This window comes from Pseudonaja textilis, chromosome 3, assembly GCF_049901715.1.
Source record: "Pseudonaja textilis isolate UNSWEBS1 chromosome 3, rPseTex1.2, whole genome shotgun sequence".
NCBI classification, from domain to species: domain Eukaryota; kingdom Metazoa; phylum Chordata; class Lepidosauria; order Squamata; family Elapidae; genus Pseudonaja; species Pseudonaja textilis.
Genome location: NC_141992.1, coordinates 51,309,802 through 51,324,776, shown reverse-complemented (window position 1 = coordinate 51,324,776; position 14,975 = coordinate 51,309,802). Strand labels below are relative to the sequence as shown.

General features: G+C 42.5%; 1 protein-coding gene and 1 long non-coding RNA gene across 3 annotated transcripts in view; one reads left to right on the top strand and one right to left on the bottom strand.

The window, feature by feature from the left end:
• TEAD3 (TEA domain transcription factor 3) overlaps positions 1-14,975 on the bottom strand; it is a 92,506-nt gene that overhangs the window by 27,171 nt on the left and 50,360 nt on the right. For both annotated transcript variants that reach the window (XM_026716894.2, XM_026716895.2), the window contains exon 2: positions 7,773-8,027. In XM_026716894.2, the coding sequence (XP_026572679.1) occupies positions 7,773-7,908 (136 nt within the window). In that variant the 5' untranslated portion in view covers positions 7,909-8,027. The remainder of the gene's footprint in view (positions 1-7,772; positions 8,028-14,975) is intronic.
• Positions 520-7,755, top strand: LOC148126113 (uncharacterized). The gene is made up of 3 exons (XR_015742836.1): positions 520-657; positions 4,705-4,813; positions 7,508-7,755. It is a non-coding gene; the product is annotated as an uncharacterized LOC148126113 (long non-coding RNA).

Sequence of the window (14,975 nt, the reverse complement as noted above, 5' to 3'; positions counted from 1 at the left end):
CAGGAATTGTTGCAAAGTAAACAATCGAAAAATGTTCAGCCTTCTGCAACTCCAAAGTAAGATCTCAAGAGGATTTTTCAAAAGGAAGAGTATTAAGATAGGACTGCGAGCACAGAAATACACCCTTGTGGAAATCCTCCCCCTCTCTAGGCTATCCGATATCCATTGTGCTGATGATAGTCAAAAGTGTCGGAGCAGCTCTTCCCTTTCCTGGGCACCTGCCATGGCTAACTGTCTCTTCCAGTTACCGGCAGGCAGACCCTGCAGGCCTGCCTCTGCTCAGCTGTCCCAGTCCCGTGATTCACCAGAGGCTGTGCCATTCCCTCTCGGAGGGCACGTCCTCCTCCAAATTACTACATTCCGCAAATTCCTCTTCCCTGACACCACCACGTGAACCAGTTGGACAGCTCTGTTAAAAATAACCTAGTGGGGCAGCCTTCCAGCCAATCAGCCTTTCGTAGCATACCAACCTTGGTGGTGCACAACTCAAGTTACACCTGCTGTCTGGGGCAAGTCAAGTGCAGAGCCAGTCTCCTGTGAGCTGCCTAAGTTCTCTGCCCCACCAGAGGAGAAAGAAATGCCCCTTTGCCATACACGGCCCAGACTCTCTCCCCACACTTGCACTGGCCAGCGTTCAAGGGCTCCAGGTTACCACAGGTCAGCGGCTCCCCCTTCTCCTCCTCCTTCACAGCAGCTGGGAGATCAGTTCCTGTGTCAATAGCTGGCCCACCCTTTAGCCAAGTAGGAGCCGTTTATCGTAGGCGTTTTAGATAGTGGTCTGGGATTCCTGAGGCATCCTACTTCTAGCATCTGCCCTGAATGCAGCTATGATTCTGCAGAAGCCCGCTCTCCCCCACTTGCCTTTGGACCCACCCATGGATAGACAGTTATGGAAGGAAATATCTCACCAAAAGGTCAATCTCTTTACAGCTGAGCGTGCTTTTCCAAGAACAGCCTCATATAAGGTTTTACCAGCCAATTGTTAGGTGTTTGGTGCAGGCTGGCTTTGCTGGGAACGTCCAGGTGCAAATTTGTGTGTGTGTGTGTGTGTGTGTGTGTGTGTGTGTACACAAACACACACACAAATACTTTTTTGGGGGGGAGTAATGGACAAAACACTCAAGCTTGGCATGCTGATATACAAGGTTAGATATTATATTTACAATCATTATAGAAGTACACCCAGAAAGGAATTCACGTTGCAGCATCACTAGAGGATATTCCAGAACAATCTACACTTATTTAGGCCGAGATCACAGGCCTATGATGCATTGGCACACACTCTAAAAAATGATCACCTGCCCTACATGTTTCTTCATATGAAAAAACATTTCTAGAGCGCACTAAATCATCTCTTGAAAAATTAAATATTATTTCTAGTTTCACAGAACTTCTTTTCTTCACCTGATCAATTACAATATTCCTTGCTACATGACATATAGAAATATAACATGTGAACGAAGGCTCAACAACAATTTATGTGACTTAGGTCAGAGTCCACCAACCTTTCTGGATTGGCGGCCCGGAAGTGGGGGAGGGGCTGGTTTTGTGGGAGGGGTGGCCACGTATGTGCATATGTGCACACAAGCACCCATTGCTCACGTAAGTGGGGCCGAGAAAGCCTGCGACGCTTGCGCAACTGAGGACCAGAGTGCCTCCAATGTTCACACAAGTGGGTCAGGAGTGCCTGAAATTCTCATGTGAATGAGGCCCCAAGCACCTGTGACACTCACGCAAATGGGGCTGTGCATGTGCATGCATGCGCGCACACCAACCAGCTCCTCACACGATCCACTGGCAAATAGGCCACAGCCTGGTTGTGGGCCACAGCAAACAGATTGGGGAATCTGACATATCTGCTATGCACCTATTTTATTCCAAGAAAGACTGCAATTGATTACTGGGCCACAGGAATTATATGAAATATCTTCATTTATTCTCGTGCTCAAAAATTAAAATATATTACGGATCTGTGAAATGATCCTTTCACTGTTCCTTGTGAAAGCAGGTGAAATTGTGCCTTGATTGTTGTTTCATATTTATTATTACTTGCATGTGAATAAGCAGCACACGAAACATAATTGAAGACAGTTAATTATCTTCATAGCATAATGCCCAATAAGCCTCTTTTTGTACACCTGATAAACTGATGCTAAACTGCATAGTTTCTTTATCCTGAGGAAATTTTATCTCCATCTATCCTTTAAAAGAAAGAAAGAACTTCTGATTTTTAAAATCCAAGTATTAATAAACTAGCATGTGAAGGAAGTGTAGTTAGTTCTGAGATGCGTCATGCACAGGCCACGCCCACCCCAGCTCCACGAAGGGCAAAAAATGTCACAAAACGACCTTTGATGGCAACATAACGCCATGAGTTTGACATCCAAGCTCTACACAAAAGTGAGAAGTAGCTGCAGCCTCTTTGCTTTGTGGGGCTACTTCAAGGCATTCCAAAATCTACTTCCTATGCATATGTGTGTTACTTCTGCAGTGTGTTACTACTGCAGAAGCTACTTCTGCAGATTAGGGGTGGGATTTAACTGGTGTTACTACCGGTTTGGTGACTGCATGCGCGTGTAAAAAAACCATAAGCTGTGCCGCCCGAACAGCTGAAAAGTGCTGCACGCAGGTGCGCAGCGTTTGAAAAGCGTCTTTTCCCCTACTTTTTCAACCTCACTTGTGCCGCGCAAAGCAGCTGAGATTGAAAAAGCAGGAAATAAAGGACAGGTAAGAGCGCAGGCGGGTGGGCCAAACAGTAGCAAACACAGAACCGGTTTGGTGTCTGCTGTTCTTCAGAGCTACCGGTCTATAGAACTGGACAGAACCGGTAGCATCCCACCCCTGCTGCAGAGCAAACCAGAAGAGTCTTCTCTGGTGAATCCAAGATCTTCTAGATCCATCCTTAGCAACTTTAAGACTTGTGGACTTCAACTCCCAGAATTCCTCAGCCAGCTTTGACTTCTGGGCACGCATGCACATGCACACACCTAGATGATCTTGGATTGCCTCAAAGTAAGCATTCTTTGAGTGATTGGATCTGTTTCAAGGAATAGATCCAGAGAGGAGATCTCCTCATGGATGCCTACTGTGCCAAAAGTTTCTCTCACAACAGTGGTAAAAACAAAAATATAAGGCTTTTTTTTTAAAAAAAGAGCACTTTTAATCCATTATCCAATTTATCATTAAACTGAAAGGGTGCAAAATATTCTTATGAGTAATATGCAACTTTATTATTCAAAAACATTTGCAGAGTGAGCTATCAGCTTCTGACTTGTTTAGTCTTCCTCAAACGGTCAGCCTTGAATCAGTGGTCATTATGGACAACCATGGCTGCCACATAAATCAAAACTAAGCACAAAAGTTTATGGACAGAAACAGTCAAACCCATTTCAGTCAGTACCTCAGCAATTGGTGCTGCCACTGTTGTTATTACAACCCACACGGTTGCAAACAGGACTACAGTCTACTTGCTACAAGTACCCAAGGCCGTATCTGGGAACCTTAACAGAATACTTAACAGAGTATCTAGTGCTCCAAGCTTCCTTCTAATCAAAAAGATTAGGGACCCTCTTCCAAGGCAGCCTCTTGCAAACAGAACACGGTTTAAAGAAACAGGATGCCTACATTGGAGCCCATTAATCAAGCATTCCTGGAGGGTAGCCAACAAGAAAGCATGACTCCATTCGACTTATTGCAGGTACAGTAAAGTATGGAACAAAGTGCTACTGAATAAAAAAAAAATGGAGTCAGTATGCAGCAAAATCTAAAATAGCAGTTCTTAAGTTGTCAGGTTAGAAAAGCAAAGGCAGAGCAGGGTTGCTGTTTCTTTAAGTGATTGCCAGATGCCTCCAAGTGGCTGGAAAAACCAGTTTGTATGCTTGGGTTTGAAGAACAAAGGGCAAACTTCCCAGCAGTACTTCAGATATTTCTGTAGAAATCTTTTTTAAAATGTCTGTTCAGAAATCTTCCATTCCTTTCAAGAGATCTCAGGTTGTGTGGCCAGGCTAAATTGTGTACACAGGAGTTGGCTAAAGGAAGCTAAGGTGCAATCTGGCAGCTTCTTAAGTTTATCTTAGTAGGATATATTTGATATCAGCATCCCAACCAATTAGTTAATCGAAGAGCACCCTGGGATACCAATCCCATCTGGGTGATCCCATTAAATGATCCCATCAGGGTGAGTCCTTACCAAGAAATTGGCAATTGCCGTTCCAATCATAAAGGAAAGATTAATATAACATGGCCTCATCTACTGCAGTAAAGGTAAAGCAAAAAAGATATTTTAGATTCTGGAAGCACCATAAAAATAGGGAAATGTATGTAACTATTTTCATAGGGTCTTTGAACTGATAGCTGCTTCTTATCTCCTATCCCCAAATTAAGGAGAAAATAAGCTTCCATTATCAGAGAGAGAGAGAAAAACATTGTTATGCTTAAGGAAGCTCAGACCTTGACTTAAACAAGCTCAATTAAGCAGGCTTTGACAAAAACAATGTTGTGCTTAAAGCAACAGGCAGTTACCTCCCTATCCCTGATTCATTTGGCAAGATTATTAACTTGGTGTTTGCTAACAGAACAATCATTCCCATGGAAATGTTTCTTTGAGGTCACAAACATAGGATTATGACATCACAAAAGGAACACTGGTAAGAACAGATAAGCGGGAAGGAGCAATGCAATGATCGTTTGTACTTTATTTTATAGGATGCAGTTCAGAGGTATCCAGAATTAAAGCCTTCCAGAGGAAGAAGAATCAGATACTACTAGTACAAAGGGAAGTTAACTTCATTCAAAAACTGTTCCAATAAGTACGGTAAATTTAAAATATGGAAGTATATCATTTTTTCACATTCAAACCAAATCAAAATGAGGGAGCTTCATTTTCCCCTTCCCCTTGTTTTAAAGTTTTCAACATGTTATGGATTACATATGAAGAACTAACTCAATGACAATAAAAGATCTCTACTGTATTTTTACAATACCGGCTTTTAAAGAAAAACAAATGTATGTTTTTTCAGAGCCTGAGCTTTCTATTTTAGAGTATAAAGATATGTTTGGCTGTCTTTCATGTTACAAATCTCTCCTGTTAATGTCTTATGTCTTATACTATCATGTTACAAGAGTAATTGATAAAATATTATCATTCCCCTACCGCTGAAGCCGAACCACTTTAAAGTTAGTGTTGGTTCTAATGAAGTGTAAGGCCCAACATGAATGAAGTCCTATCTTTATGAGGCATACTATTTTGAGACGTGGGGGTTTTGATTTCCCGCGTAATATGTATAGCATTTTGAATAGGTTTAAGATTAGCAAGTTATTGGAGCAAACACACACAGCCTTCTTATCTCACAGCCTGGCCACAGTCAGTGAGTTAGCCTTTAAAGCAGCCTTTCTGAATAGACTGGATGCCCTACTGAACTACAGATTTCTCCTGCCAGTTTTCTTTTCGTTAGCCTGTAGAACTCTGCTTTAAGATTTTAGAAAACACTTGGTTGTTTTAACTTAAGACACGTTTAATAGATCAATAAAAAAAATTCAAGATGGAAGAGGCTATCGTCCTTGTAAAAAAATTGCAGTCCACCCCAATTTAAAATGGCAATTCAAATCAGAGCTCCCTAGTCAGAAGCAAGAAAAACACAGATGTGGCAACAAAGATAATTCAAATATAGGTACTGTAAAATGGGTAGTGAGCAGACCTTGGAAAGAATGTGGTGTTTTGTTTGTGACCTGCATTAGAGGCCAGATATACCACCTTTCACACCCAAAGGCAGGTATGTGGGATCCTCAAGCAGACAAAAATCAATCTTCCTTTGACAGGAGTGAACTTCCCAAACCAGTTCATCAAGTCAGGCAGAGAGAAGAGTGGGAGGGAGAAAAGAGGTGAGGCATGAGGGAGTGGGAGGGATATATAGTTTTAGGGAACTACAAAGGAAATATGAGTCACGGATCCAGGGAAGAAGAGTTCAGCACTCTGTTTATTCACTTCAATATGACTTCCCCCACAAGCGCTTCACAGTATGGCTTCTGGAAGTCCACTGTCCTCACTACCACCCCCACTGACCAGGGAGATAAAATATATCAAGGGCCCAGTAATCCAGAAAGCAGCCAATTAAAGGGCCTGGAGCAAAATCCATTTTTAGTGTTTGAGGCCTGCACATTAGAAGTACACGCTTTAAACTTCAGAACGTTTATAAAAGGCAAATTCTTACTATCTTCTTACCCAATGGTGGACTTTTATGAAGTTCTAACACAGACTCATGGTAAAAGGATGGTTATTGTGCAGATTAAGGTGGCACTGAAACTAATGCCACAGATAAAACTATCAAATTCAAGGAGAATTCTACAATATCTGACGAATAGATTTTATGCAGAAATTATCCTTCGGCAGCCTGCAAGTTTCATTACATGACAAAGGTAGTCCTTGGTTTATGACTCTTCATTTAACGACAGTCTGGAATTACAACAGCCATGGAATGTATGCCTTAAAGGCCATAAAGCATTTCTGACCATTGCAAAATTCTATTCACACAATTGCAATCTAGGTGCTTGGCAACCTGTTTATATTTATGATTGACCGATAGCCAAGCACCTTGTGATCATGTGATTGCCATTGGCAATTTTCTCTGTTGGCTTCCCTAGAAACTCAGTGCCATAGAGCTATGATATCCCCCCATCTCAGACAGGTCTTTGAGAGCAAAAGGGCTGCCTGCTGAGTGGAGGGAACTCCTTTGACAGGCTGCAGACATGGAGTTCAGATCCCCAAAATCAGGAGTTTTGTTTACCCACATGGCAGTATCATTCAATGACCCCATTCCCAGCACTCCCAATTGCAATAATTAAGCAGTCTTTTAAGTTGTTACACCGATAAAAGTCTCAAATAATTACCTTTTTCTCCTTATTACCATAACACATTTGACCTTGGTCATCTATTAGCTGTAATATTTTCCTAGATTCTTTCTCCTTTCTCAGTCTCTCCCTTCCGTGTGTGGAGGGGAACTCCTCTGAAGATCTGTTTGCTCCATCTGCTTAACAACCTAAAAGACTGCTTAACTACTGATATTGGGAGTGCTGGAATTGTGGTCATTGAATGATACTATCATGTGGGCCTCTTATTTAATGACTACCTCACTCAGTGACTGAGATTCTGTTCCCAATTTGTAAGTCGAGAACTATCTATACCTAATTTTCATTTTTTCAGTTTAATATCTGATTCACCATACTATGTACTGGATTGTTCAACTACAATAGTTGGCTGTCCTATTTAATTAAATTAGTGTACTTCCTGGATATATATAGTCCTTTCTTTCTTTTCTTTCTAAACTTTTACCACTGTGTACTTGTTTCAAATTAGAAAAATGCAAATGCTTGTTCAGCCATCAAGCTCCTCAAAAGATACCTTCTCTTGAGGATAAGGGGCTAAAGTAGCTATCTGTGCTACATTTTTAACCTGTTGAATATAATTTATTACTTATCACTATATTTTGCCACTGTACTTTTTAATCTACAGGTTAGCCTTTGGAATTGCAGTCCGCAAAGAAGCATTTTGGAGCAAGATGCAAGCTTCTGAACATAAACACAAGAAACCACTCCTTAACTATGATGGTCATGAGTAGAGGGTGGAGGGGGTGGAGCAGGTATACCTCCTTGAATGTTTTGAAGGAAGGTGGGAAATAAGTATGCTTAAGTGAATAACAAATAAAATCCATCAAGCTATTGTTCTTGTCTGAAATTCATCTTAAACCACCTAAGTAATAAAACCAAATCTCACTCACCATACATTTTGCCTTCATCTGAGAGGATAATCTTCCGCCGACCACAGGGCGGATATATTGCCAGTGCCTCCTGGAAGCTTTGTTCAATGTCTGGACTCCACACTCCTTCGGCATCATTGTCCAGACTTTTGTCCATTCCCTCTTGTCCATCTTCTCGCCCCTCCCCAGGGCTGCCGCTGGTGTTCCAGCTGTTGGACGCTATTGTGATGGCTGCTCTGGGCTCTGACCCTGAGCCCCAAAAGGCAATTCGTCAGCCTAAAACAAGCAAAGAGGATTGATTAATGAACTGCCATTAGACATAGATGGAATCCTAAACCTCCAGATTGAAGCTAAAAACAAATTCTGAACCACATAAACATCAATATGAGTGAAGACAGAAATGTAAACATTTGTTTCATAGTAGTTTTTACTATATATACATATTAAACTCTTTCACAGCTGATGTCCTAACTATTATAAATTTGTTGGTCATAATTGTAGCAATGTTTCAATGCTTTTACATACCCCTGGCCCTCTTTAACACTTATCCAAGGAAACCAAAAGGTATTTTCTCATATATATTGAATACTTAAATAGCTCTGGCTGAAAAAGTTATTTAAGCAATAGAACTTCAAACAACATTGTATCAGAAATTTAATCCTTCCCATACATACCATTGTCCCACTTCCACATAACATGTAACAAACACAGGGAATAAGTTCTTTAAGAAATGATTATTTAAATTATTTTCTAATTACCTTGGTTTTATTTTAGTTTACGTTAAGAAACAAATATTCAAATGCTGATTTCAATAACCAGAGTTTGCCTCAATCCATTCTATCATGAAAAACTATACTGTGACTACTGGAGAAAGCCATTAAACATTTTTTAATAGTGATGTAGCTTGGAAAGATTTTCATCAGGAGAATATACTTTTGTTTAAGAAAAGCACTGTTATAAAATTAACTGATGACATAATGAATTAAGATAAATCAGTCTAATCAAAGATCTAATTTGTCAAGCTGAACATCAAAACTACAATTTTTATATGTGTTGTAGTAATCTGTAATGCACAGATTGTAATAAAAATAATATTGTATTAACAGTTTTTAGTGCCTTCATTTTATTTTGATTTTTAATCTGTGTAATTTTAATTAAGCAGTGAAAGTATTTGCTCGTGAACTATATTACTTAAAACATGTAAAATATTTAAAAATCATGTAAGTAAAACTTTTAGTTTGAACATTACATTACAAAAGATAAAATTAATACAGTATATTAAAGAATACACCCTTCTTAGAACTGAATCAGAAGCATCTATTAAATATTAACAATGTGAAACACTAATACTATGTGGTTGGGAAGATATTTTCTTATACTTCCTTTAATGTAATCCTCTCAACCCCAAAACATCTCTTTAAATTTATGAAGCCTTCTTGAATGTGATTGAGTTGGGAAGAGGGAATTGGTCAAAAATAAACACAGCTTTATTCATGGAAGTATCTAAGTTTAATTTTAGGCAATTTCCTCCTTTCAGACTATTTGGATGAGTCTCAGACAAATGTTTTTCAGAAGATACAGAAAGGAATGAAGAGATCAAAAGCGATTCTTGAAGTGAACAGCTCTTGTGAATCTTTTATATGTTACACAAAAGAAAGAAGAAAATATTGAAGAAAGAAAAAAAGATTTCTGAATTTAAAAATTATAAACAGCAATATCACCTACTGCAGACTTCCTAACAGAAAAGGATTAGAGCAAAGGGATTTTGTATCTTACAGTTCTATACAGGGGTGGGCTGCTGGGGGTTCGCAGGGGTTCGGGAGAGCCCCTAGCTAAGATTCTGTGCAATTTGGAGAACCCCCAAACCCTCACCCAACCTACCCCGCCACTCCCAGGAGTCCCCGTTTTGCATGCAGGTAAGTGCAGGGCATGCACAGAGGCTCAGAGAGGATGAAAAACGGGCCTCCCGGAAGTTCGGGAAGACCAGAAATGGGCCCGTTTCAGGCTTCCAGAGAGCCTCCGGAGCCAGGGGAGGCTGTTTTTGCCCTCCTGGAAGCTTGAGGAAAGCCTCTGGAGCTTGGGGAGGGCAAAAATGCCCCCCCCCCACCATGGTGTGAGGCCGATTACGCTCACCCAGCAACCGGGCAGAGAACCCTTTGCTAAAATTTTTGAAGTCCACCCCTAGTTCTATATTTATTCCATGTCTATTATTCGATGCACATTTTTTAAAATATTCAGCACTAGTAATGAGTAGTTAAACCCAAACGTTTACTTTCATGTTTCCTTTTTCAGAGAAACACTATTTTGCTCAATAGCAGGATGATAGTTTTACTTACAGTCTGGTGTAACGCATGTTTTATTCAGAAGCAAATCCTACTTTGTCCAAGTGATAAATTCTTTGTGGGCCACTAAACATGATGTGCTTTTGAAAAACTGAAATTGTTCAGCCAGTGAGGAAAGCAGAGACCCACCTTGTTTCTATGCTGATAAAAATTACCCCAAAGTACATGATAAAAAAGATTGAAGTCCACTCCTAAATTATTTAAATTAGTTGTTGTGGCCAACCAGACTGTCTCATTATAGTTTTAACATTTAGAAGGAATACATAAGTTTCTCAGTGATTTGCAGTAATTTATTGAGACAATGGTTGGACATGATTCAGAGAAAACTGGGTATACATTGGTCCTTATGATGAGAGAGTCCTGAGAAATAACAAGATTTTTTCCTAGTTTTTAAAAATATTTTTTAGAAAGTTTCTGCAAAGATCCAGACTTCTGTTTGCAATTCAGTGTTATCTGTGAGCCAGTTTCTTCCTACACACTACTCCAAAGCAGCTGGGTGTTTTGCAATAACTTGTTTGGGGGCTGCAGCAGCACTACCAGCTGCTCATGGGGTGATGAGAGCAGAGAGGTGTCTTCTCTGGCAGGAGGCTTCCGGGGAGAGAACACAACTAAGGTGTCCAATGCAGATATCTCCTTTTAAAGAAACTGTAGAGACAACGGGCTGGCTTCATGCTTTTTTTTTTTTTAAAGGAACTTCTTCTGTGCTGCTCTATGATGTCACCCAATCTCCCTCTTGCTTCCCCCTCCCCTTTCACCCACCCCACCCCACCCCTTCTTTGGAAACAGCCTAGCCAAATAAGGAGATCAGAACTAGCCAAAGAGAAGGGGAGGGATGAAGAGGAGACTGCAGTCCACACCAGCCTCCAACACACTCTTATTCACTCTCGGTCTCTTTCCTACGCTTGTTCCCTCCCTCAGACACATACACACCATGCAACATGCACACAACTGTGCAAAACAATCAGGGAACCACAGACTCTCAGAGAACATTCTGACAGCATAGGACGCAACAAGAGTTTCAAGGGGCGGATGTAAAAGTATGCTCACAAAACAACTTTCGAAGAGCCTACAAAGGCATTAAGGAAGGGTGGGTCTGACTCTAATAATCTTGGATAAAAGCTATAGTAGCAAAGTTGTTTTTTCTGAACATCAGCCTCTGTGTCTCTTTTGCCCCCCCCCTCCCCCCGCCCAATATACAAAAGGTATTGATACGATTGAACAACAGAGACGGGCAACAAAAATGGTGCAAGATCTGAGGGACAAAACGTATCTGAAGAAATTGTTTGAACTGAATATTTACAGCCTGGAGAAGGGAAGGAATGACATGATTGAAACCTTTAAATATATGAATGAAGTTCTAGAAGGCAATATTTTCAACAGTAAGCAAAGATTAAGAACACAGGAGCATAACCTTAAACTGTTAAGAGGGAAATTTAACAGTAACGTTAGAAAGTATGATTTCACAGAAAGAGTAGTGGAAGCTTGGAGGTAGTGGGTCAATCATCAGTAACCGAGTTTCAGCATGCTTGGGATATACATGTATTTATCATTGACAAAAATTTTAAAAATTCCAATAAAAATAAATAAATTAAAATAATAAATTAAAAAGAAAAAAAAACCCCTAAAGGATAGACTCAATGGACCTTTTCTAGGTCACTAGAACTTTTTCTGCTTCAGTTTTCTATCTTTCTAGATAGTCCCCATCTTATTTCTCCAATTCTTTTTCTCGTACAGATCTTAGGTAAGAAGCGCAACAAGAAACGTCGATGGCTATTCAGGGGAGAAACCAGCCCAAAGGCTGGGCTCCATGTTTGGATCCTTTCAGAGGAAGACATTCTTTTCGGTCTCTGTTGCCCACTTACTTGCTGCCTCTGAGCTCGATTTTACTATTGCCCAGAGGAAGAAGACAAGTTAGGGAAGGGCATTGGTAGCAACAGCTGCTCTCCTGCCAGGCTCTTACAACTGCCAGTTTACTCAGCTGTTCAGAAAAGGAGAGAGACCAAGTGGATAAGCAATGGATGAAGCAGCAGCAGCAGCAGCAGGGAATTTCAGCAAAGGATCTTGAGCAGATGCACAACTCCAGCTGGCAGGATTGACTCTGCTGAGGAACCCAACAGGGGCATTAAAATAGTAAGGAATTTTCCTCAAGCTGTGATCCCTTCATGCAGTTCCCCACCTGAGATTCATCCTTCATTGAGGAAGAACACTGAAACATCTTGATCCAGGCTCTTTCTCCAGAATCAAGACTGCACCATGAAGGAAAATTATGTTGCTTATTATTTTTTTTTACAAAAGACCATCTTTCCTGCCTTGCTCCAGTTTTCCAGAAATTCAGGAACGCCAACGGCAGTCAGGAAAATCATCAGTAATGAAGAGCTATGGAAGCAATTAAGTGGGAAAAGATGTGTTGCAAATTTTAGAATGTCTTTTCACATTTTAGAAACTTTCACTCAGCCTGGATTTCTGTGACTCTCAGAATTCTCAATCAACAAGGCCATAGCCCTGGGAAAACAAACTTCTGAGAGTTATGGTCCAATATATCCAGTGCCACTAATGCTGGAGAAGACTGATGAAAGGTCAGTGAAACCTATGGCCCACGTGATACATGGAATTTGAAAACAATTCTATAAGAACAGTACAACTATTTATTTCCCATTATTTCCCTCTGGCTGAATTTAGTCCTATTTAAGGGTGCTTTTTCAAAATCCAGTTGCCTTTTGAAAAAGCACCTTTGGAACAACCATGATCCGGATGAGTGAGAATCTCCATAGATGTTTATTCAAGGGGACATTGACTTTATGGATATTGTGGAAATGAAGAGAAATTGAGAGGGGAGAGACATTGAATCTTTACTTGCATGCTTAGATTTTTTTTTTATTATGATAATGGAAGAAGGACCTTTCTTTGTAAACTTCAAGAATTGGAGCAGCATGGAACGATGGTAGAAACTGGACTCAGAAAAGGGGCGTTGGTTCTTACCTGATACGCTTCTTCTCGTAGAGCTGCGTAGAGCGTCCAGAATGGGAGGTGCTCCAGTCTCGGCTCTCACAGGCTGAGCTTGAATTGAGGAACGCTCCTCCCCATCATGTGGTCCTCGTAGCATTCCCCAGTTTTGCGAAGACGAGAAGGAAAAGGCCTTATTCTCATCCTAACTAAAGCTAATCCATTGGCCGAAACAAGATTCCCCACCAGACGGGTAAATGGGTGGGGCTGGACGCTCTACGCAGCTCTACGAGAAGAAGTGTATCAGGTAAGAACCAACGCCCCTTCTCCATAGAGCTGCTACGAGCGTCCAGAATGGGACATACCAAAGCTTGGCGAGTCCTGCGGGCGGGATCCCGTCTGGGTCGGAATCTCCTCTGGAACCTCAAGGACCCGCTGAAGGACCTGCCTGCCAAAGGAGGCCTCAGCCGAGGCGAATACATCGATTTTGTAATGCCTGATAAAAGGGGATGGGGATGCCCAGGTGGCAGCCCTACAGATGTCAGTTATTGAAGCTTGGGTGGCCCATGCGGCCGAGGTAGCTGCGCTTCTGGTGGAGTGCGCGGTTACGCCGGGGGGGAAGAGGTAGGGCCTGTACCTGGTATGCCTTAGAGATGGCGGCCCTAATCCAACAGCCCACAGTGGTAGGAGTCACCTTGTGGCCGAGGGACTTAGGCTGAAAGGACACAAACAAGGCCTCTGACTTCCGGAATGGTTGGGTGCGCCTGATGTAGATCCTTAGGGCGCACCTCACATCAAGGGTGTGCCACTGTCTCTCCCTCTCCCGAGAGGGTTTGGGACAGAAGTTCGGGAGGATGAGCTCCTGAGCTCTGTGGAAAGCTGAGTTGATTTTTGGTAGGAAAGTGGGATCAGGTCGGAGAACGACCCTATCTGAATGGAACACGCATAAGTCCTGTCTGATGGAGAGGGCTGCTATCTCCAAGATCCGGCGAGCAGATATGATAGCCACAAGAAAAACAGTCTTGAGGGTCAGGAACTGGAGGGAGGCCTCCCTGATGGGTTCGAAGGGGGGCTTGGTAAGAGAGACAAGGACCTTATTGAGATCCCAGGTGGGATAACAGTGTATCGTCGGAGGATGCAGGTTGGAAGCTCCCCTGAGGAAGGCCTGGACAAGGGGGTGATGAGAGAGGGAACCCCCGCTATCGGAGGGAACAACGGTTGCCAGGGCCGCGACCTGCCATCTTAGGGTGTTAGTGGATAGACCCTTATTGAAGCCCTCCTGAAGAAATTCCAGGACCTGAGCAATGGAGGGAGAGAGGGGATTGATCTGGAGTCTGTGAGACCAACTACGAAAGGCGACCCACGTGGCGTTGTAGATTCGCATGGTCGAGGGCCGTCTGGCTGCCAGGATAGTGTCTATGACTTGGTTGGAGAAGTTTTCTCCTTAAGCGGTCCCACTCAACCTCCAGACAGCTAATTGGAGCCATTGGGGTTTCAGGTGTGTAAGAGGGCCCTGGGACAGGGAGATCTTGTCGGGTGGGATCCTCCGGGGGGGGGGGGGCACCGAGAGGTTGCGAAGGTCCGCAAACCAGGGGCGTCTGGGCCAATAGGGGGCCACCAGAAGAATTTCCGCTTGTTCCAGGATCAGTTTGTGGATAACCCTGGGGATAAGGGTTGGGGGGGAAATGCGTAAAGGAGCCCTGGGGGCCAAGGGCAACAGAGGGCGTTGTGGTTCTCCACCCCGTGAGAGGGGTACCTGGAGAAGAACCTTGGTAGCTGGGCGTTGAGAGGGGATGCAAAGAGGTCCACTTCGGGGAGCCCGAAGATTGAGACTGCCTCCCTGAATAGGGACGGGTGGAGACGCCATTCTGCTTGGTCTAGGGTGGCTCTGCTGAGCCAATCTGCCTGGATGTTTAGAGCACCCGAGATATGGTCTGCC